At 36.7% G+C, this 24,260-nt stretch overlaps 1 protein-coding gene across 1 annotated transcript in view; it reads right to left on the bottom strand.

The window, feature by feature from the left end:
- COG5 (component of oligomeric golgi complex 5) overlaps positions 1-24,260 on the bottom strand; it is a 278,324-nt gene that overhangs the window by 119,141 nt on the left and 134,923 nt on the right. The window contains 1 exon segment of the mRNA XM_027538437.1: positions 10,254-10,419. Within this exon segment, the coding sequence (XP_027394238.1) occupies positions 10,254-10,419 (166 nt within the window).

The following is a 24,260-nucleotide window of genomic DNA, read 5'->3' as shown; positions in this document are numbered from 1 at the left end:
CTCCAACACATGTGAGTGAAAACTTATCATGTATTTTTGAATCCATTTGAATATGCCCCAGCTCACCATTCTGTCAAAGAAAAAAAACTCAGTAACACTGAAAGAGAACATTCCCCATTCCATGATATTCTACAGGAGCCATGAATTTCTATCATTCAAAAATTTGGGAAACCACCTCTCGTGTTTAGTTCCTCATCATACCAGGTTCTGATGTTCCTGGTTATTTAGAATTAAGCTTGTTTTATACATATATACACATACACAAAAATTAATATGGGTGTATATGTATAACTGAGTCAACTTGTTGTGCATCTGAAATACTGTAAGTCAACTACACGTCAATAAAATATACACATGTATAAAAAGAAAGGATCTTGGACTCAGACAGATTCAAATCACCAAGTATAGTTCTAGCCTTCTCAGAAGCTATCTTACTGTAGCTATGTTCTTTATTTGTGCTTGACCTAAAAGTGCAAAGTATAGGGACAGTAAGTATGGCACATTAATCAAGTGAGTTTGGTTTCAGGTTATTACCTGCTGAATATGTATGTGGTTAATTTTATTATTCAGTATGTTGCTGGTATGAGGAAGAAGTCCCTTAATGAAGTCATGTAGGAATGAAAGATGCCCTTGCCATTATGTTCTTAGTAGGAATGTTCCCGTATTTGTTCAGACTTCAGTTATGTTCTATGTACAACTAACACTTATAGTTTCAAAAATGCAGATTTTTCTTTGTATCTTGTCTTCATAATAAGGAAATAACTTACTAAATCATATAAATTGATATACTATGTGCCTAACAAATGCAGAAAATATTTCTTCCCCCTCTTCAAAAAAAAGGAATTAATAAAAATGGTTTCCTAGAGGGGGCAGCTGCAGTGGTAGGAAGCGGGACCAGGTGAGAAGAATAGAGATAGAAGCAGTGAGTCTCTGTAGTTCCAAATAGGAAAAGGAGTACGTCTAGGCTGTATACTGTCACCCTGCTTATTTAACTTCTATGCAGAGTACATCATGAGAAATGCTGGGCTGGAGGAAGCACAAGCTGGAATCAAGATTGCCAGGAGAAATATCAATAACCTCAGATATGCAGATGACACCACCCTTATGGCAGAAAGCAAAGAAGAACTAAAGAGCGTCTTGATGAAAGTGAAAGAAGAGAGTGAAAAAGTTGGCTTAAAACTCAACATTAAAAAAACTTAAGATCATGGCAACTGGTCCCATCACTTCATGGCAAATAGATGGGGAAACAACGGAAACAGTGAGGGCCTTTATTTTTGGGGCTCCAAAATCACTGCAGATGGTGACTGCAGCCATGAAATTAAAAGACACTTACTTCTTGGTAGGAAAGTTATGACCAACATAGACAGCATATTAAAAAGCAGAGACATTAGTTTGTCAATAAATGTCTGTCTAGTCAAGGCTATGGTTTTCATGTGTGGATGTGAGAGCTAGACTATAAAGAAAGCTGAGAGCCAAAGAATTAATGCTTTTGAACTGTGGTGTTGGAGAAAACTCTTGAGAGTCCTTTGGACTGCAAGGAGATCCAACCAGTCGATCCTAAAGGAGATCAGTCCTGTGTGTTCATTGAAAGGACTGATGTTGAAGCTGAAACTCCAATACTTTGGGCACCTCATGCGAAGAGCTGATTCATTTGAAAGGACCCTGATACTGGGAAAAATTGAGGGCAGGAGGAGAAGGGGACAACAGAAGATGAGATGGTTGGATGGCATCACCAACTCAATGGACATGGGTTTGGGTAAACTCTGGGAGTTGGTGATGGACAGGGAGGCCTGGAGTGCTGCGGTTCATGGAGTCTCAAAGAGTTGGACATAACTGAGCGACTGAACTGAACTGTGTTGCTTCTTAGCAATAATGAAACTAGATGTATTTTAGGATGGTGCAAATGAAGGTTCTCTTCACAAACAGAACAAAGACAGGTGTGTAATCGGGATTAGAGGTCTTTCCTACTGCTGCTCCATAAAGGAGAGAGATAAGACAACCCCTCACTAGAAATGAACATGTCTGAGAGTCAAATTCTGATCTCTATGCAACAATCCTCAATGAAAGAATACAAGGCTTATTGAATAAAAAAGTGATTCTGTACTCAGAGCAGTGAAAATAGGTCAACCTGGAGCACAACGGGCCAGAGAGTAAAAAAGTGTTTAAAGACCAATGGAGATTAGGAAGCTTCCACAAAACAAATGTGAGAGTATCTGGTAGGTCAAAATAATACCAATGATAATAGTTTCTAAAATATTGATTAAAAAAATATTCCCTGAGCGCAGAGTTTAAAACTCAAATGTTTAAAAAGAGTGGGAACTGCTGTTTACAGTAAACTGTCAGTTAATAAGTGCAAAAGAAATGATAATGCTAGGAAAAAATCACTATTTTGCAACTACCAACTAGTAAAATAATGAAGGAATGATTATCGGTGGGTAAAATGTTACGGGGAACAGGATGTTTCACATGGTGCAAAGTATGCACCCAAAGTTACTTACTAATTACTAAGAAAAGAGTAGTTTTACAAGCAGCAACCTGTCATACACTATAAGAACAAACAAGCAACAATGACACAGACTGACATAATTTTGGTGCTTCTTATATCATATAACGGGAAATACACATCATCTTACGGGTTTTTTACCTTGAATGTAATAATGAAGAAACAATCAGACAAATTCTGAGTGTGGGGTTTGCTGAACATGTTAATGCCATAAAAGATAAAAAAGATACTGCTTTTTTATGATTATTATTATTATTAAAGCAGAGTAGAAACAAGACAACCAATGGAACAGCATAATGGCTAATTGGTTCCAGTTGGGAGGGGAAACAGCCATAAAGAATATTTTATGGAAATAACTTAAAAATACTGAATGTGGATTACATGCAAAATAATATTAATGTATCAGTGTGAAATTTCTTGAAGCTAATGCCTAAGAATGTTACTGGATATGGTATACATGCACAGCTCTTTGCACATGTTAGAATGTTTCAACATAAAATGAGGATTTTTAACCTCAAAGTGAAAAGTACACATTTCAATTTAAGTTAAACTTAAAGACTAGGTAGTACAAGCTAAGCTAAGCTAAGTCACTTCAGTCGTGTCCGACTCTGTGTGACCCCACAGACAGCAGCCCACCAGGCTCCCCCGTCCCTAGGATTCTCCAGGCAAGAACACTGGAGTGGGTTGCCATTTCCTTCTCCAATGCATGAAAGTGAAAAGTGAAAGTGAAGTTGCTCAGTCGTGTCTGACCCTCAGCGACCCCATGGACTGCAGCCTACCAGGCTCCTCAGTCCATGGGATTTTCTAGGCAGGAGTACTGGAGTGGGGTGCCATTAAGAGCCCATCAATGGTTAGAGTCTATCCTACTTTTACAGAGGGCAAGAATCAAGAAAACCAGAGGCTATGTTAGTAAGCTTTTCACTCTAGTTTCTCAACAATTCCAAGTTTAGGAAAGAACTACATGCTCCTTTTTTTGTCTTCTTTGCCTTGCCCTGTGACTTGTGAGATCTTAGTTCCCTGAACAGGGATTGAACCCGGGCCCCAGCAATGGAACTTCTAAGTCCTAATGACTAGACCACCAGGAAATTACCTACATGCTCCTTTTGTAAAGAGATGTTTATTATTTTTTTACTCTGATAATAATGGAAAGCAGTAACAAAGAGAAACATTTAGGAGTTTAAAATATGAATACTCCTGTTCAAAATCTAGGTCTAATTAATTTTTCAAATTATTTGCAATGTTGTACAAAGAATATTAAGTAAAAGCGTACATGAACTGGAGAGGTAATACTGAAACAATATGCAATTATCTTAGATGCTACATAAAGAATGAACTTGTAATAGTGAGGAAAAGGCATGCAGTGAATTTGTAAAAAGAAGAAAATATCAAATTACTAGAATATGTATAGCTTTGTTTTATTATAAAGAATTATGGAATCCATCAACCCACTACTCTTACAATAGGTAAGAGCAGAAATACAAAAAGGTATTGTTTTCTGCTAGCAATTATTTGGAAGAACTGAGGCACCAAAAAAGACTAAGATCACAGTCATTGGTTCTATTAGTTCCAGTGGCTTCATTTTTCTCATTTATACTTGAATACTTAAGGACTTTTATCCTCATACACTAAATACATCTTGCTGAAGAAATAAACGTAATAAAAAATAATCGACATAGAACACCTGTAAAGGGAGCAAGAATAACTAAAACAAAAAACTGATGCAATTATCCACTAGTTTTATGAACCTCAAAAAACAAAATTAAGTGTTTTAAACTAAGTTTTATTAATGTGAAAGAAGAAACTAAGAAGTACTCAAAGAAACAATACTTGAGTAACTTCTAATTAATGGAATAAAATCATTTTCTTGCCTTTGTCCCTTAAAGGGCAATGGAAAAAAGAAAAAAAAGTAGAAAAAAAATATCAATTTCAAAGAAACAAAGAAATCAATTAAAAACTTCAAACTTTATGAAGTATATATGCCAAATGCTATAGATAAATCAAAATGAACAAGGAAGCAGATAGCTGACATCCTAGATCATTAGCAAGGAACAATCTGCTCCTAAAATCAACTGTAAGAATTTAGATAAGCTATCCACTGATTCTTTGCTTAAGAGCGAAAAGGGACAGGCATAGATGGGCCAGGAGAGAAGCCAGAAAAATGTTCAACATTGCAGAATAGGGAAGAGAGAAAAGCAGAAGGAGAAACCATTATAAAATGACATGTACAGTGTATGAGAATTATGCATGAAGCAGGGCACCCAAAGCCAGTGCTCTGGAACAACCTAGAGGGATAGGGTTGGGAGGGACATGGGAGAGCAGTTCAGATAGGGGGGACAGATGTATACCTGTGGCCAATTCATGTTGATACATGGCAAAAACCATCACAATGTAGCAATTATCCTCCAATTAATATAAATTAATTTAAAAAAAAGAAGTAGCCCTCTAGCATAAAGAAACTGAGCTATTTAAAATTCTAAAACATGATACTGTTAAAGTACTGTACTCTATATGTCAGCAAATTTGGAAAATTTAGCAGTGGCCACAGGACTGGAAAAGGTCAGTTTTCATTCCAACCCCAAACAAGAGCAATGCCAAAGAATGTTCAAACTACCATACAATTGCCCTCCTTTCACATGCTAGCAACTTTATGCTCAAAATCCTCCAAGCTAGGCTTCAGCAGTACGTTAACCGAAATCTTCCAGATGTACAAGCTGGGTTTTGAAGAGGCAGAGGAACCAGAGATCAAATTGACAACATTTGCTGGATCATGGAGAAAGCAAGGGAATTCCAGAAAAACATCTACTTCTGCTTCATTGACTTCATGAAATGTTGACTGTGTGGATCACAACAAACTGCAGAAAATTCTTAAAGAGATGGGAGTACCGGACAGTTTACCTGTCTCCTGAGAAATCTGTATCTGGGTGAAGAAGCAACAGTTAGAAGTAGACATGGAACAATGCATTAGTTCAAAATTGGGGAAGGAGTAACACAAGGCTGTATACTGTCACTCTGCTAATTTAACTAACATGCAGAGTACATTATGCAAAGTGCCAAGCTGGACAAATCACAAGCTGGAATCAAGACTGTCAGGAAAAACATCAACAACCTCATATATGCAGATGATATCACTATAATGGCAGAAAGTGAAGAGGAACTAAAGAGCCTCTTGATAAGGGTGACAGAGAAGAGTGAAAAAGCTGGCTTAAAATTAAAAATTAAAAAACTAAGATCATGGCATCCAGTCCCATCAGTAAGTCAATAAGTGTTAGTCATTCAGTCGTATCCAATCTAACCAGTCCATCCTAAAGGAGATCAGTCCTGGGTGTTCTCTGGAAGGATGGATGCTAAAGTTGAAACTCCAATACTTTGGCCACCTCATGTGAAGAGTTGATTCATTGGAAAAGACTCTGATGCTGGGAGGGATTGGGGGCAGGAGGAGAAGGGGACGATGGAGGATGAGATGGCTGGATGGCATCACCGACTCGATGGACATGAGTTTGAGTGAACTCCGGGAGTTGGTGATGGACAGGGAGGCCTGGCGTGCTGCGATTCATGGGGTCGCAAAGAGTTGGACACGACTGAGCGACTGAACTGAACTGATACCAAGGTTGTAAGAGACAAGGTTCATAAATGTAAGTCAACTGTTTTCATATATACCAACAATGAACAAGGGGAATTTGAATTTGATAACAAAATACCATTTACATTACTCCCCGTTCCAAATGAAATACCTAGGTATAAATAGGGCTTCCCTGATAGCTCAGATGGTAAAGCGTCTGCCTACAATGCAGGAGACCTGGGTTGGATCCCTGGGTCGGGAAGATCCCCTGGAGAAGGAAATGGCAACCCACTTCAGTATTCTTGCCTGGAGAATTCCATGGACTGAGGAGCCTGGTAGGCTACAGTCCATGGGGTCACAGAGTTGGACACGACTGAGCGACTTCACTCAGGTATAAATAAACCGAACAAAATATGGACAAAAACTATATGAGGAAAACTAGAGAACTCTGACGATAAAAACCAAAGAGGAAATAAATATATACAGAGATATTCCATATTCATAGACAGAAGAAACAATATTGTGAAGATGTCAGTCCTTTCCAGTTGGATCTATAGATTTAATGCAGTCAAAATCTGAATTTTAGAAAAAAATTTTTCTTCTATCAACAAACTGATTCTAAAGTTTATATAGAGAGGAAAGAAATCAGAACAGCTAACACAATATTGAAGAAAAAGAACAAAGTTGGAAGACTGACTAGCCAACTTCAAGACATTATATAAAGCTTTAGTAATCAACACAATGAGGTAGTATTGTCAAAAGAAGAGACAAATAGATCAAAGGAACAGAATAGTTGAGTTCACAAATATACCCACATAAATACAGTCAAATGCCCTTTTACAAAGAAGCAAAGGTAATAAATTTGGCAAAGGCAGAATCTCCAACAAATGATGTTGGAATAACTGGGTAACCTCAAGCAAAAAAATGAATCTAGACACAGACTAGACACAAACTAAGATCATGGCATCCAGTCCTATCACTATGGCAAATAGATTTCATTTTCTTGGGCTCCAAAATCAATGCAAACAGTGACTGCAGTCATGAAATTAAAAGATATTTGATCCTTTGCAAGAAAAGCTATGATAAAACTAGACAGCATATTAAAAAGCACTTTGCTGACAAAGGTTCATATAGTCAAAGCTATGGTTTTTCTAGTAGTTATGTATGGATGTGAGAGCTGGACCATAAAGAAGGCTGAGTGCCGAACACTTGATGCTTTCAATTGTAGTGCTGGAGAAGACTCTTGAGAGTCCCTTGGACAGCAAAGAGATCCCACCAGTCAATCCTAAAGGAAATCAATCCTGAATATTCATTGGAAGGACTGATGCTGAAGCTGAAACTCCAATACTTTGGCCACCTGATATAAAGAGCTGACTCGTTGGAAAAGATCCTGATGCTGGGAAAGACTGAGGGCAAGAGGAAAAGAGGGCAACAGAGGATGAGATGGTTGGATGGCATCACTGACTCAATGGACATGAGTTTCAGCAAACTCAGGGAGATAGTGAAGAACAGAAAACCCTGGCATGCTGCAGTTCATGGACTCGGAAAAGGCTGGACATGACTTAGCGACTGAACAACAAGACGACACAGACCTCACATACTTCACCAAAATTAACTCAAAATGGATCACAGACCTAAAAGTAAAAATGTCAAACTATAACATGCCTAGGAGATAACATATGAGAAGACCCAGATGACCTTGGGTATGGCAATGACTTTCTAGATAGAATACCAAAGACATGATATGAAAGAAATAACTGATAAGGTGGACTTCATTAAAAACTTCTATTCTGGAAGAGACAAATAATCAAATCTGCAACTTGATTTTTCATATAAGGATGCTGAGAATTATCTATATTGATAAATTTATTACCATAAATATTATATAGTAGTCTAATTAATAAATAAGCCAGCTTATTCATTTTCCAGTGAAGGAGAGACTGTTTTCATTGTTTAACTATTATGAATAATAGTAAAATAAAAATTCTTATACAGATGTGACAGAGTTTCTTTAGGGTATACTCTTACAAAGGCAATTATAAGATCATAAGATATACCCATTTTTAACCTTATTGATCAGTACGACAAAACTGAATAAAGTGGTTGAAACCTTTTCTTCTCCTACAATCAGAGTATAAGAGTTTCTGCTCTCATTGGATATTTAGTTCTGGTCTTACATTTTGCCAATCTCACAGAGAAATAGAAATCTTGAATCATTTGTATTTCTCTAATAATTAGTTCACATCCTCTAAAAAGAGGCTAAACATCTTTTCATGTTTATTGGATCTGTTCTTCTGTGATTTGCCTATTCATATTCATTGTCTATTTTTCAACTGAGTTATTTATCTTTTTATTAGTGGATTACAAACTTTCAGGTACATCTTGGGTAGTATATTTTCCCATGTAATTATGTTATTTTTTAAATTTTGAAACAATCTTAAACATACAGAAAATTTGAAATTACAGTAAAAAAATTTTTATTGAATCATTAGGGAATAAGTTACTGACATGATGCACTATCACCCCTGAAGGCTTTAATGTGTTATTTCCAACAAAAATGACATTGCTATACATAATCTCAATATAACCAACAAGATTAGGCAATTAACATTAACCCTGCCAATGTATTATCTTTAAAAATAAGTGATTATTCTTTTAAAAACAATAAAGAATAGGATTTCTACACTAAATCATGTATTCACTCCTCAATAGATGACAATAAGGCTTGAAAACACTTCATTCTTTCCAAAAAGAGGAGCATACATTAGGATAGACAGCAGGTAAATAATTGCTTTCAATTTTTTTTCCTCCATTCTTGACAACACAGTAGAGAATGAGATTAAACTCCTTCTGCAAATTTAAACATTAGATCAAACTTTCTGAAAATAATTGCTGGGGAAAGTTGAGAGGGAAATCTCCTCTGGCAATTTCTTTTCAAAGCTGTCCTCCTGGGATGGTCTTAAATACAGACTTATTCAGAGGCTGGGGCTAACCTTTAAAAATCCCTTTAAGATCAAAGATTCTTTTATCTCTTTTTATTTTGTACAAATTATTTATGAGGGACATACTCTTATTTAAAGTTATATTTATATAGCAAACATAAAAATAATAATCAATGGCTGAAAATGTTTTAGTATTAGCTCTGTATCAAGAACTGTTATTGAGTTTACATGGACAACTGTATGATATTAGAGTATCCTGTTCAATACAAAAATGGGAAGAGGAGAAAACTTTTTTAATAGGCATTAAAAAAACACTCTGGGGAATTTTTTCAATAGTCTGAATAAAATAAGGCAGTAAAACTGAAGAAAGAAATGGAATCAAGACAGATTTGTCTGTCTTTAAGTATAAGAAAATAAAGAGCATGATTGTATGTGATGGGAAAGAGATAGAATGAAAAACTGATGATGTGGTAGAGAGAAGGGATCTATGAGAGCAATGCCTTTCTTTGAGTGATGGGATCTAAGGCAAAAGTAGAGTATTTGCCTCTGTTAGGAGCAAGTACAGTTCATCCATATTAACAGGAAAGATGAAAGATTTTAAGGAGAGAAATGCAAAGTTAGGGTTGCTTAGGAAAATGAGAGGCACCCAGAACATGCAGTCTCTCCTCTCTATGAAGTATGTTATATACATGAATGTCACCATCAGGCATGGTTTTGCAGGAAAAGGGCTGGGGACAACTGCTGTCTTGAATCTACCTGCTTGGTTTTTCCTTAGATTTTGCTATACTTGTAATGTTCCCAAAGCTTTATCAGCGTCTATCAATCTCCACACTCAGCTGTTATTGCTCCTGAGTACCAGAATTATACATGCCCAGAAAGATAAAGTATGATAGAGATTGTATTTCCTTAAAAAATATTTTCTGCCTCAATAAGAAGTACATGTGAGGATAAGGATTTCAGAAAGAAAAATATGTTCCTTTTTTTCCCTTGCATCTGTTTCCTCTGAACTAAATAAAGCCACAGTTTATAGTTTTTATCTAGAAGTTCTGAATATACCAATTGGCCAGTTCAACTCACTGATTAGACAAAAGTTATAAATAAACTCTAAAACAAAATTTCTTCTCTCGTTTTCTGTCTACTAAAAAGTGAGTCATTAGATTACTTTGAAACTTGAATGCTTCACATACTATTCAAAGGACTTTTCAGTTATAAATAAATAAATGAAGCTAAATATAAACCACATCCATACCTCTCACAGCTGACTGGGAAGGCTGAGTCAAAACTTTGATATCTAATGCACTGTTGATATTTTCTTCTATTGCAGCACAATATCCATCCACAACATTGGTAATAGTGTCCTTCAAAGTTCCAAGATTATGGAAAACCTGAAGAGCAGTTCCGACCTGGGTTGGATTCTTTAAAAAGGTGGTGGTGGGGTAGGGTGAGAAAAGATATAAGTAGGAAAAGAAACAAAATAAATATAAATCTACAAATCTAAGTGGTACTTGAGCAGTTACTATAATATTTTTTAAATTATTATAAACAAGAACAAAAATAATGTATTTGGAACAAATATTATTTTTAGTCATTACTTATTTCATAAAAGACAAAGTTAAATACCATGTGTATGATTTCCTCCCTTTCCCTTTTCCTCCTCCTTTAAAGGATAATCACAAAATAAAGAATCTGTTATATTACTGGAGCTTACTTGAAATTTACCATTAATCTCTACGAAGAGAGCCATGTAAGAACTAACAACCCTATATTTGTTTAGAAAGAAATAAATTGTGCACAGTAAACTGCAGGCTGAGCCTTGTGAACTGATACTACTATTCATTGTATTATCTTCCTTCATCCATTCACTGAAACTACGAATATATATACATAGAGTGTCCACTATGGGGTCTATCTTGCTTCTATCTGCTAGAACTATAGTAGTAAACAAAACCAGTTGAGTTTCTGCCCTTATGGAACTTAATATTTACTGAGAAATATATAAACAATAAATATAAGAGAGTATCGGGTAGTGATGTATGCTATAAAAAAGAAAGCAGGGAATAAAAAGAGAGAATGATGTGTATTATTATAGAGGGAAGAGCCAGAGAATGCATCTCAAAGGTAATATTATAGAGGGAAGAGTCAGAGAATGCATTTCAAAGGCAGTATTTAAACAGAGATCAACATCTGGAAAATATGGGGAAATACAGATCTGAGCAGGGGTATCAACAAAAGAACCGAGGTGGAAATGTGCTTGGTAGCTAATGAAAGAGCAATCAGGCCATGGTGGTGGCTGGAGCAGACAGGGGTAAGCAACCAGGGGGAAGTGGAAACACTACCAGTGAGTAGATTCAGTCCACAGTGATATAAATAAGCTGCTGGATTTGTCATTAAGTAAATGACTGAATTAACAAGGTATATCTACATTAACATAGTTATAGGTCCAAATAGCTGAAATTCCTCTTTCATTGATGATTCAGCATCTGTCATTAAAGGCACACAATTAAAAAGTGAGATTATTTCACTAACATTTTCTTGACTGTTGAGTATAAATAACACAAAATGTTATTTCTGAAGTCTACTGGAGATAGTAAGAGTACGTGGCACACACACACTCGGCAGCAGGGTAGGACCAGCTTAGAGACAAGATCAGGAAACAAGGTTGGTGAACACCCGTTTTAGACTGTTTTTTAATTAAACAAGAAAAAGTAGCAAATGGACATTGTTTCATATTAAAACATGCTTTTGCTTTTAGTAGATACCAAGAATGAAAATTAGGCAGCTATAAAGACATTTCCCTTATCACTATTCAAAGTTTATATAATCTAAGAAAGCATTACCTGACCAATTTCAAAGAATATCTTCACCTTAAAAACTAGAATATAGACACATATTATAACATTATATTTATTGCCTTTATTATCCTCAAAGGATCTGAAAATCACAGTTTCTCAACATACAGGTTTTCAGTAACTTACAATAATTATGTAACTTCAATAGCTTACAAAGAATGTACATTGAAAGTTATATGCATATGTTAACTGAAAACAGTTGGAATCTTATTTTACTTGAGAGATCTAGTCAAAATTGATCAGTCTTCTTAAGTTTCTACTCCAAAAATTAACTACCAAAAACTTTCAAAACAGTAACATGTACAGGGCAACATTAAAGAAGCATCCAGTATCAGAATGGTTATCAGCGAAAGACAACAAGTGTTGGCAAAGATGTGGAAAAAGGGGAACCTTTACGCACTGTTGTTGAGAATGTAAATTAGTGCAGCCACTATGAAAAATACTATGGGGGTTCCTCCAAAAATTATGTAAGTAACTCTGAGGAACTCAGCTCTCCCCTCTGTATCCTGAATTCATAATCTTAAAATGATGAGGACAGATAGATTTCCAAAGCTGGCTGAAGTTCCTTTTTTAAACAAAATAAAAATAAAAATGTAGCCAACAAGATCCCAGCTCTAAAATTCTGATTCAGCTGGATCAGACTGAGGCCTGGTTATTATATTTTAAAGCTCTTCAGATGCAGCCACCTGGGAACCAACATTTGGAAACCACTTGACTAGATGACTCTGCCAGACTTTGAAAAATGAGAATCATTTGTTCATGTGAAAGACAGGATTTTCTGGTAAAAAGAACCAAATACAGAGAGAAATGACAGAGGAAAATTACAGAGTATGCTTAAGGAGTGGTACACAGATTTTACTGCCAGAAGTTTTGCATATGTGGGGGGAAAAAAAGATAACCCTGAACAAGCAAATAAGGGTCTGGTCACTGACAACCTTGGACTGCATTCTGTGAAATTTCTATTTAATATTACTGGTAACAGAAAAATGATTCATGTAATAAAATTATCATAATCTAAGATGTTTGAGAAAATAAAAATAATTACATCAGCTCTGGCAATAATTTTAAAAAGAAAAGAAGGAAAAATAGCTTGGACTAGGGAGCTGTAATTAAAAACAAAGAACAGGACAGATAGGAAAGATTCTGAAACACTGAAAAGAAACTGTCTACTGACTATGATGGACAAGAGGGAAGGAAGAGTCTACCATATATGGAAGTTTCTTCAAGTGTGGGGGCCTGAAAGCAGAGAAAAAGAAAAAAGAAAATCAAAAGAAGGAGATCATTTGGGCAAGTGGGTGGAGGAGTGGTGGGATGAGAGGGTGAACGGCTGTTGTTAATGAAGTGCTCACTGTGAGACATGCGGGAGTCTCAGGTGCCAACGGGGCATTCTCAGTTGGAGAGGAGAACACTTTTGAACTGGATTATCATAGGAACCTAGACTGAGTAGCAAGCTAAACTGATGTAATAAATAATAAAATACAGAATGTTGGAAACTTTTAATCACAAAGGGAATAAAGAACAGAATTGGTGAGAGTGAGAGAACAGAAATGGGGTGATAGAATACTCTAATCAGAGTAACAACTGGAACATTAGAAAAACTGGGAATGAAATCACTTTGTCTAGCTATGATTCCAGCAAAGAATATCTCCTAAATATAATAAACATTAGTGTTCTTTTCCCATCATCCTTTCTCATCGCAGACAAATACCACATATTTTGACCAGCAGATTTTTCTGGGTCCTTATTAGTAATAAACATTAGGCTTTCAGCTCCTTCATCTGTAAAATGAGGGGACTGGACTAGATGAATTCTAGTACCCTTGCCAATACTAACATATGATTACACATCATTTACTCGTGCTAGCACTGTGCAAAGTACTGGGGATTTAAAAAAACTGAAGCAAATACTGTACTGTCTGACCTTTCAATATCTATGGTCTGATGGGCGATAAAGACAATTAAAGCAGCAATTAGAATGCACTATGATAAATTAGAGGAGAAATGGATAGTTTAATAGGAGAGGTGATTAACTCAGAATTGGGGAGGGATAGAGGAGTCAGGCGGAGAAGGCAATGGCAACCCACTCCAGTACTCTTGCCTGGAAAATCCCATGGACAGAGGAGCCTGGTGGGCTGCAGTCCATGGGGTCGCTAAGAGTCGGACACGACTGAGCGACTTCACTTTCAACTTTTCACTTTGATGCATTGGAGAAGGAAATGGCAACCCACTCCAGTGTTCTTGCCTGGAGAATCCTAGGGACGGGGGAGCCTGGTGGGCTGCTGTCTATGGGGTCACACAGAGTCGGACACAACTGAAGCGACTTAGCAGCAGCAGCAATAGAGAAGTCAGGAAATTCTCCTTAAAGGAAGAAAGCCCAGCCAAGACCCCAAAGTGAAGTTGTCATGGGAAGGTGTTGGGAGCTGGAGATAAGGAGGGGTCAAAGATTTACAGGAGTCAGGAAAACAAAAGGAAAACCACTCCAAGCAGAGGAATAGCACATACAAAAGCCTGTGAATGAGCACACTGTGGAAATTAAATCGACTAATATAATATCTGATAGGTAAGAGAACTACACAAATACCTAAACCAATGCAGGTGTCCATATCAATCAATCTCAAACTTTTGATAAATATAAAAGAACTACCTGAGGGAGGTTGTTAACTAAAAACGGACACATAAGGAAGACCGGGGATTGCTGGTAAGTTTTTAATTTTTTAATCTGAATGCTGGTTATGTATGTTTGTTCGTTTTGTGAAAAATTCATTGAGTTGTACTCTTATGAGGTATGTACTTTTCTGTTGATTACATTTTCACCATACAATCTAAAATAAGAGGGTTAAGAGCATCAGGAAAAAAACGCACATGTTTGCAACCCAAGTGTCCACTGAATGGATGAAGAAAATGTGTTATTCAGATAATGAAATATTATTCAGTCTTAAAAGAAATCCTGTCACAAGCTATAACATGGGTGAACATACCATGCTATGCAAAATAAACCAGTCACAAAAAAATACTGTGTGGCTGCATATTATAAAGATAATATTATTTACATATTATTTATATGAAGACTGTAAATACACAGACAAATTCATAGAGACAATAGAACAGTGGTTGCCAGGGACTCAGGGATAGAGAGGGATAAAAACTGTTCAATAGACACAGTTTCAGTCCAGTGAGACTTCTGGAGACTGGATGTGTGATGTGAACTAATATGAACATACTTAATGCTACTGAACGTTAATGGTGACTGATTTCATATTAGGTGTATTTCATCAGAATTTAAAAACGCATAGGCTTGGATCTCAACTTCAAATACACTAATTTGACAGGTTTAGGAATGAGGTCAAGGAATCGGGATAATTATGATAAACCTAATTTTTCTACTGCAGTCATCCAGTAAGGCCTTATTATGAACCAAGCATTATTTTAGGGGCTTTTACACATGTGAGGTCTAATCCTCCCCAACAAAACATTCAAAGTAGCTGTACTGTTCCCTACTGAAAGAGAGGGAAACTGAGGAATAGAGAAGTCAGCAGAAGCTCCAAGACAACAAAGAATAAATGGAAGAGCAGGGATTCAAACATTAAAACGTCTGGATTTTAAAGTTCATGCTTTTTCCAAATAACAACAGTTATTTGCAAATAACCATTAGTACCAATTAAAGTCTGACTTTCTTTAAGCAGTAAAATAAACTTTGAAAATAACTAAGGAAAATGGCCAATAAATGCTGTTACTTTACTAAGTAAAAGTCGCTTAGTTGTGTCCAAGACTTTTTGCAATCCCATGTACTGTAGCCTGCCAGGCTCCTCTGTCCATGGGATTCTCCAAGCCAGAAAACTGCAGTGGGCTGCCATGCCCTCTTCCAGGAGATCTTCCCAACCCAGCGATCGAACCCAGGTCTCCAGGATTGCACGCTGAACCACCAGGGAAGCCCAAGAATATTGGAGTGGATAGTTTATCCCTTCTCCAGGGAATCTTCCCAATCCAGGAATCAAACTGGGGTCTTCTGCATTGCTTGCTAAGTACGGACATTTTTAAAAACTTCACTATCTACTATGATCACTTCATAAAAGAAAGGTAGTTCAAGTAACAAGGAAAATAGAGGGAAATTCTCAGAGTAAGTAGTTGCCTTGTTTTCATTTTGAATTTTAATGGGAACCGATAAAACCTCAGCATGACTGCTACCAAGCTACAGTGTTTGGAAACCAGTACTTTTGTTATCTTTCTCTACAAATAAGCAGGTTAGCCAATCTTGCTTGCATACAATATCCTCAAGATTCAAGTTTCCCTGAAAATTGCCCATAAAAAAATTCCTTCTTTCCTGGTACCCAGGGCCACTGTGTTCTCTGTAAAGTTTGATGGTTTAAATTCAGTGGCAAACAGTTAACTCTTTGCCACACTCACCTGGCTCCCCATGCTTGGCTGCAAATCCCAACTTCAACAAAGCTGAAATCGGTAAAATCATAAACTGTCCTTAATAGAACACTTTCTCATCTCATAGGCAAACTGTGCAAACACAACGTGAACAATTCACTGCTCATCTTGGAGCTGCCTATTCTTTGGGCCTATTTTCCCAATGTTCCAAGATTAGCTCTAGGACTTCTCTGTTTCTTTACACGACCTACCCAAAGCCCTCTTTACAAAATCACACCCATTCCTGGCACTTCTTAGGTCTACATTAATTGCCAGGTTCCACCCTGATCTGTGGAAACAGTATACTACATGAAGATGCCTTCTCCCCTAGGTGGTAATGTTTAAAATGACCTCCATATCCACTTATTTTCTTTTGTCAACACAACATAAGTAGAATAAATATTACAAAGTTCATTTTACAGTTAGGTAACTAAGGTACTAAGAAGATAGGTCCAAAGTGGGCCTAGCAGGCCAGTTTCAGGCCTCAGTCCCTTCACTCCCTATTCTATACTCTTCCACAGCTCACCCTGTCACCACCTGACTCTAGATATCCAGATATACCAGTTTTTCAGGCATTTGTAAGAGATCTCAAAACAAAATGAACACATTTGAAAAATACCATTCTTTCTAGAAAGAAATAAACTACTGACAAGGAGCAATGTCTTCTATTAGGTACAAAAGTAATTGCAATTTTGGACCGTGAGTTTTAAATCATTAAAACTAGGCTCAAACATATCTTTATTAATCAATACATTTTAGCCAATGAGAAATAAGTTGGTTTATTCCTGTAGTATAAAAATCCATGCTTCCGGACTCAATGAACTCTTAGAAAGTATTTTCTGTCTCCTGCTGGTTGTGGAAGTGTTTTCCCTGTAAAAAGTTGTCAAGGTGCTTGAAGAAGTGATCAGGTGAATATGGCAAATGAGTCAAAACTTCATTGCCCAATTCATTCAATGTTTGAAATGTCATGTGACGTGTGGCCAGGCATTGTCGTGCAGAAGAATCAGGCCCTTTCTGCTGACCAATCCATCTGCAGGTGTTGCTGCTTTCAGTGCATCTCATCCGTTTGCAGAGCATATTTCTCAGATGTAATGGTTTCTCCAGGATTCAGAAAGCTACAGTGGATCAGATGGGCAGCAAACCACCAAATAGCAACCATGACCTTTTTTGGTGCAAGTTTGGCTTTGGAAAGTGCTTTGGAGCTTCTTCTCTGTCCAACCACTAAGCTGGCCATTGATGACTGTTATATAAAATTCACTTTTTGTTGGACTTCACAACCTGATCAAGAAATGGTTTGCTGTTGTTGAGCACAATAAGAGAAGATGACACCTTTAAATAATGATTTTTTTGATTTCTGGTCAGCTCAAGAGGCACCCACTTACCAAGGTTTTTTCACCTTTCCAATTTGCTTCAAATGCCAAATAACCATAGAATTATGGACATTGAGTTCTTAGGCAATTTCTCATGTAGTGGTAAAGGATCAGCTTTAAAGATGGCTCTCAGTTGGCTGTTGTCAACTTCTGATGGCGAGCCACTACTCTCTTCATCGCCAAGGCTTTCCTCTTCTTTGCAAAAGTTCTTGAACAACCACTGCGCTGTACATTTGTTAGCAATTCCTGGGCCAAATGCATTGCTGATGTTACAAGTTGTTTCTGATTCTTTACGATCCATTTTGAAGTCAAATAAAAAAAAATGCTTGAATTTGCTTTTTGTCTAACCTCATTTCTAATAGTCTAAAATAAATATAAAATAAATAGCAAATAATAAGTTATGGGCAAAAAACAAAGTGAGAAATGCACATTAAAATGATAAATAGCATAACCATATTTATCTAAGAATATACTCCAATATCAAGTGGCCAAGTTCAACAACACAAAATTGCAATTATTTTACAGCAACCTAATAGACAATGTCTCCTCTTTAAATGAGAGTCAATATTCTAAGAGTGACTTCCCTGGTGGCTCAGACAGTAAAGCGTCTGCCTACAGTGCGGGGGACCTGGGTTCGATCCCTGGGTCAGGAAGATCCTCTGGAGAAGGAAATGGCAACCCACTCCAGTACTCTTGCCTGGAAAATCCCATGGAAGAAGGAGTGTAGTAGGCTATAGTCCATGGGGTCGCAAAGAGTCAGACACAACTGAGCGACTTCACTTCACTTCTTCATTCTAAGAGTAATTTTCTACAAGCTGTCAATGTGACCTTCAATAAATCACTTAACCATGTATGAAATTTTCCAACTTCATAAACTGTAATATAAAATGAGATGAAAGACAATATAATAAATTAGATCTATTTCAGAAGTAGATCAAAACAGATTTCTACCTTTTCAAAAACATTTCAGAAGATGGCATTTTCTTATTAAACTAAAATTATTTCTTCTGCTTTGGAGACGAATACATATGATGTAAGTTTTTTTCTTTCTTTTTCAACATCTCTGTAGCATTACATGGGAGGAAAAAAAAAAATACCCACAAGAATACAATCAGAAAAGAAGCATAGTTGTTTAGGATCCCTAAAAAGCTTGCCAAAACAGGAACACTTTAACCAAAGTGACAGCTGGTGCTGAGCTAATGGAATGGAAAGATAGCAAGACTGCTGCAAAGATTGTGCCATAAAATAGCAAGCAACGTTCTCATGTTAACTAAACTATAGATAATACGAGGTGACCTCTGTGAGCATAAACACAGTATTAAATCAAAAGTATGACAGGATTTTAAAAGCTTCATACAACTGAAATTAGAAATGAAAAAGGTAACAGAGTTTGATTTAACTAAAAACAAAATGCAAAAATCATATATATGTTCAAGACCAGGATTCCTCTCTGCAAGGATCAAATAATCTTTGTGCCAAAAAGACTAACCATCACATTTTACTTTTTTCCCTAATGAACTAACTCTTTAGCAGGTAACTTCTCTTTCTTTAGGTTTCATATAATTAATAGATATGCTTAGTTACTTGGTAGTGTCCTACTCTTTGAGACTCCATGGACTATAGCCTGCCAGGCTCCTCTGCCCATGGGGATTCTCCAGGCAAGAATACTGGAGTGGGTTGCCATGCCCTCTTCCAGAGGATCTTCCCAGCCCAGAGATCAGATCAAATCCAGGTATCCCGCACTGCAGGCGGATTCTTTACTGTCTGAGCCACAGGTTTAACACATAAAAAAATACAATGAGCTGAGGGAAGGAAAAGGACAAATAGAGAATATAAAATTCCCTGCTGCTATTCTGTTTTGGTTATTAGTATGTTTTCAGGACTACAGTATTTCCTCAAAGTCTTATTAGTAAGCCATTTCATGCTCAACTAAAATAAGACAAAAATAAGAACCCTCAGAATCACATTTAAAAGGGGGAGTGATGGAGAAAGGTGGAGAGGGAGGAGGGGAGGGAAATCATCTACATGTCCCCAGTCTCTGAAAAACACAGAGGTTATAGTGAGAAAAATGCAAAGCCAGTTCAAGCAAAAATTTAAAGAACAAGTATCTTCCAATATATAGAAAATCCTTACTGCTGGGGAAAAAAAAGCTTATTATTTTATTTTTTATAGCATAGAAAGGATACAAATCTAAGAATTTTTATCACTAAGTAGATAATTTTTTAAACCACTCCCTCAGTAGAATATGTATTTAATAGAAGTAGGCTAGTTTTCAGGTAAATTTAATACAGTAAAAAGCACAGCAACTTAATCATGCACAATAACTGAGGAATTCTAAAATCCAAATATTTTATTTCTCAAGAGTAGTGTTAATAAATTCACAACACTTTATACATAACAAGTATATATAACAGGTCAAAATATTTATAGCAATTTATAATATCTCTGTACCCTAACATGATACATACATTGGATACTTTTTTGAAGCTATGTCTAAAACATTGAAGACTTAATGGAGCCCCAAGGGAGATTACAAGTATTGAAGGAAGAGAGAATCACATTAAATAATGCAATTTAAAGGCAAGAATTATATTAACTATCTCGGTTGTGATCCAGAGCTTACCAGAGGCTTTTCTGATTCAGTAGCATGCAGTCCACTAATGCTTGATATGTACTTCTCAGCTAACCTAATATAATTATTTCAGAACCTGTTAACAATCAGCAGTCAACAGTGCATAACCCAAATGAAATTAAGAAACTAAGAAGAACACTTAATAGTGCAGTATGATCTTATCAACCAAAAATCAACTTTATTCTAGCCTTTTTTGAGAAGCAGTAGGGAAAAAGGACTGGGGGAAATGAGTGTAAAAAGAAAAAGGAAAATAAAGAATGAAAGTGAACATGCATTGAAAGAGGAAAGTTCTGCAAAAAAGAATAACACAGAGAGAGTCTTAAAAAACGGAGAAGGTAAAAAAGATCAATATACAAAAAACGGTCCTTTTAACTTTCAAATTTTTTTTATCAAATGAATCTGGAGTGCACAGTCCACACAAATTATATTGGCATTAAGTAAAAGTTTTAAAGTGATGCCAGTACTCAGAATAATATTCTCATCACATTTAGATAATAGCAGATAATATTTCAAGGACACTAAAAATGTGTTCAATAATAAAATGAATTTTAGAGGAAAACAAAAGCAATCATGAGACATTAATATTGCAAGCACCCAAATCTTACTTAAACACAAATTTTTAACTTAAATGTGCATATGTGGCTTACTTTTAAATAAAGCAATACAATATAATAATTCTAGTCATTCCTTGTTTTACCAGATATATTTATGGCAGCCATTATTAGGTATTCCCTAACACGCTACTAAAGTAATGCTCAGAATTCTCCAAGCAGGCTTCAGCAATATGTGAACCGTGAACTTCCTGATGTTCAAGCTGGTTTTAGAAAAGGCAGAGGAACCAGAGATCAAATGGCCAACATCCGCTGGATCATGGAAAAAGCAAGAGAGTTCCAGAAAAACATCTATTTCTGCTTTATTGACTATGCCAAAGCCTTTGACTGTGTGGATCACAATAAACTGTGGACAATTCTGAAAGAGATGGGAATACCAGACCACCTGATCTGCCTCTTGAGAAATTTGTATGCAGGTCAGGAAGCAACAGTTAGAACTGGACATGGAACAACAGACTGGTTCCAAACAGGAAAAGGAGTACGTCAAGGCTATATATTGTCACCCTGCTTATTTAACTTCTATGCAGAGTACATCATGAGAAACGCTGGGCTGGAAGAAGCACAAGCTGGAATCAAGATTGCCGGGAGAAATATCAATAACCTCAGATATGCAGATGACACCACAAGTGAAAAGTTGGCTTAAAGCTAAACATTCAGAAAACGAAGATCATGGCATCTGGTCCCATCACTTCATGGGAAATAGATGGGGAAACAGTGGAAACAGTGTCAGACTTTATTTTTCTGGGCTCCAAAATCACTGCAGATGGTGACTGCAGCCATGAATAAGAAGACGCTTACTCCTTGGAAGGAAAGTTAGGACCAACCTAGATAGCATATTCAAAAGCAGAGACATTTCTTTGCCAACAAAGGTTCGTCTAGTCAAGACTATGGTTTTTCTTGTGTTCATGTATGGATGTGAGAGTTGGACTGTGAAGAAGGCTGAGAGCCAAAAAATTGATGCTTTTGAACTGTGGTGTTGGAGAAGACTCTTGGGAGTCCCTTGGACTGCAAGGAGATCCAACCAGTCCATTCTGAAGGAGATCAGCCCTGGGATTTCTTTGGAAGGAATGATGCTAAAGCTGAAACTCCAGTACTTCGGCCACCTCATGCGAAGAGTTGACTCATTGGAAAAGACCCTGATGCTGGGAGGGATTGGGGGCAAGAGGAGAAGGGGACGACAGAGGATGAGATGGCTGGATGGCATCATTGACTCAATGGACGTGAGTTTGAGTGAACTCCTAGAGTTGGTGATGGATAGGGAGGCCTGGCGTGCTGTGATTCATGGGGTCGCGAAGAGTCAGACATGACTGAGCGACTGAACTGAACTGAACTGAAAAATTCTTTCCCTCCTTTTTTCTTATTATTAAAACCTAACTTTCTTCATGGATGTCAATGTGCACACACTTCATGATCAGCTTAAGCCAATGTTGACAATTTTGTTCCTCTTTGTCAGGTTCTTGTCTTCATAGACCCCTGGACACTTGGGGTGACTGCAAGACCTATCTGGTCAGTGAGATATAACAATACATCTGCTGAGGCAATTTTCAAAAAGGATTCTGTAACATGTCTTTTGGCTTGCAGCTGACACTGCTCCATCTCCACCCTGTGAACATGGATTAATGCCTGCAGTGTGACAGCTATCTTGTGACCATGATATGACAAGCAAGGGGACACTAAGGAAGGCAGAATGGAAAGAGAGACCTGCATGCTTGTGAAGTAGCTGAAGCAATGTTAGCACCACCCACATCCAGACAAACCCCTGTTTAAAACACTGTTAGTCTAGCTTGTTGCTACAGTACTCTCAGTTTCGTCCAGCACCAAACTGATGAAAACACAATACATAAAAACATGTGAATCCATAACAATACTTTAAAAAAAAAAGAGAAAACAAAATTATGCCCCATTTGCTACCAGGGAGGGGACTTAATATATAAACTCCTTACTGTGTAAGTTGGTAATAAAAGTGCAAAATCTAAATATTTATCCATCATTTTAAAAAAGAACTGCAGTTCAAGGTAACCAACTACCCTTTCAATTAGTGAGAAAAAATTCTTCTTTACAAAAGAATCACAGCTAACAAGTACAAACTAATAATAAAAACAGAAAATCACTCTTTCACAATCTCTATTGAAAAAAATTAAAAGATTTGTGCAAAAATCATCAATAGATATTAAGACCATTAGGAGAAAGACTGTGAATTAAATGTTCTCAAGGTGCCAAAATACATTCAAATTCACAATGAAATAATTCAATGGAAGAAAAAAATAATCTTTTTCAACAAAAGGTGCTCAAACAATTGTGTATGTCCATAAGAAAAAAATGAACTCTAAACATTGTACATAAAAATTAAACTTAAAACATAAAATTATAAACTTCTAAAAGAAAACACAGGAGGAAAGCTTTCCAACATTAAGGTAGGCAAAACTTTCTTATATAACATGCAAATGAAAGCATGGGTAAACTGGCCTTTATCAAAACTAAAAAAATTTGCTCTTCATAAAAGATTACATCTTTTGGAAAAAAAAATAAGTTAATAAAAGCCTGATCAAGTAGGCCTGATCAAAAAACAGGAAATAGCAACAAGGATATACTGTAGAGAAAAGGGGAAAATAGCCATTATATTACAATAAATTTAAATAGAGTATAATCTATAAAAATACTGAACCACTGTGTTGTATGCCTGAAACCAATATAATATTATAAATCAACTATACTTAACATTTTTAAAAAGAAACAAGAAACAGGGACTTCCCTGGTGGTCCAGTAGTTAAGAATCGGCCTTGCAATGCAGAGGACATGAGCTCACTCTGTGGGCTGGGAACTAAGCCTTTAGGGTCTGCATATCTCAACTACTGAGCCCAATGCAGCCAAAATAAATAAATATTAAAAAAAAAAAACAACAACAAGAAGAAACAAGACACAATCCAAACTAAAAAAAATTAAAAAATAAAAGATAATGTCAAGGGGAAAAACAAGGCGGCATTATTCAGTCAGCAGTAAAAAGAAGTACTTACAGCCATGAAATTCAAAGACGCTTACTCCTTGGAAGGAAGGTTATGACCAACCTAGATAGCATATTCAAAAGCAGAGACATTACTTTGCCAAAAAAGGTCCGTCTAGTCAAGGCTATGGTTTTTCCTGTGGTCATGTATGGATGTGAGAGTTGGACTGTGAAGAAGGCTGAGCGCCGAAGAATTGATGCTTTTGAACTGTGGTGTTGGAGAAGACTCCTGAGAGTCCCTTGGACTGCAGGGAGATCCAACCAGTCCATTCTGAAGGAGATCAGCCCTGGGATTTCTTTGGAAGGAATGATGCTAAAGCTGAAATTCCAGTACTTTGGCCACCTCATGCGAAGAGTTGACTCATTGGAAAAGACTCTGAT

Source organism: Bos indicus x Bos taurus, chromosome 4 (assembly GCF_003369695.1).
Source record: "Bos indicus x Bos taurus breed Angus x Brahman F1 hybrid chromosome 4, Bos_hybrid_MaternalHap_v2.0, whole genome shotgun sequence".
NCBI classification, from domain to species: domain Eukaryota; kingdom Metazoa; phylum Chordata; class Mammalia; order Artiodactyla; family Bovidae; genus Bos; species Bos indicus x Bos taurus.
This window is presented reverse-complemented; position numbering and strand designations above follow the sequence as displayed.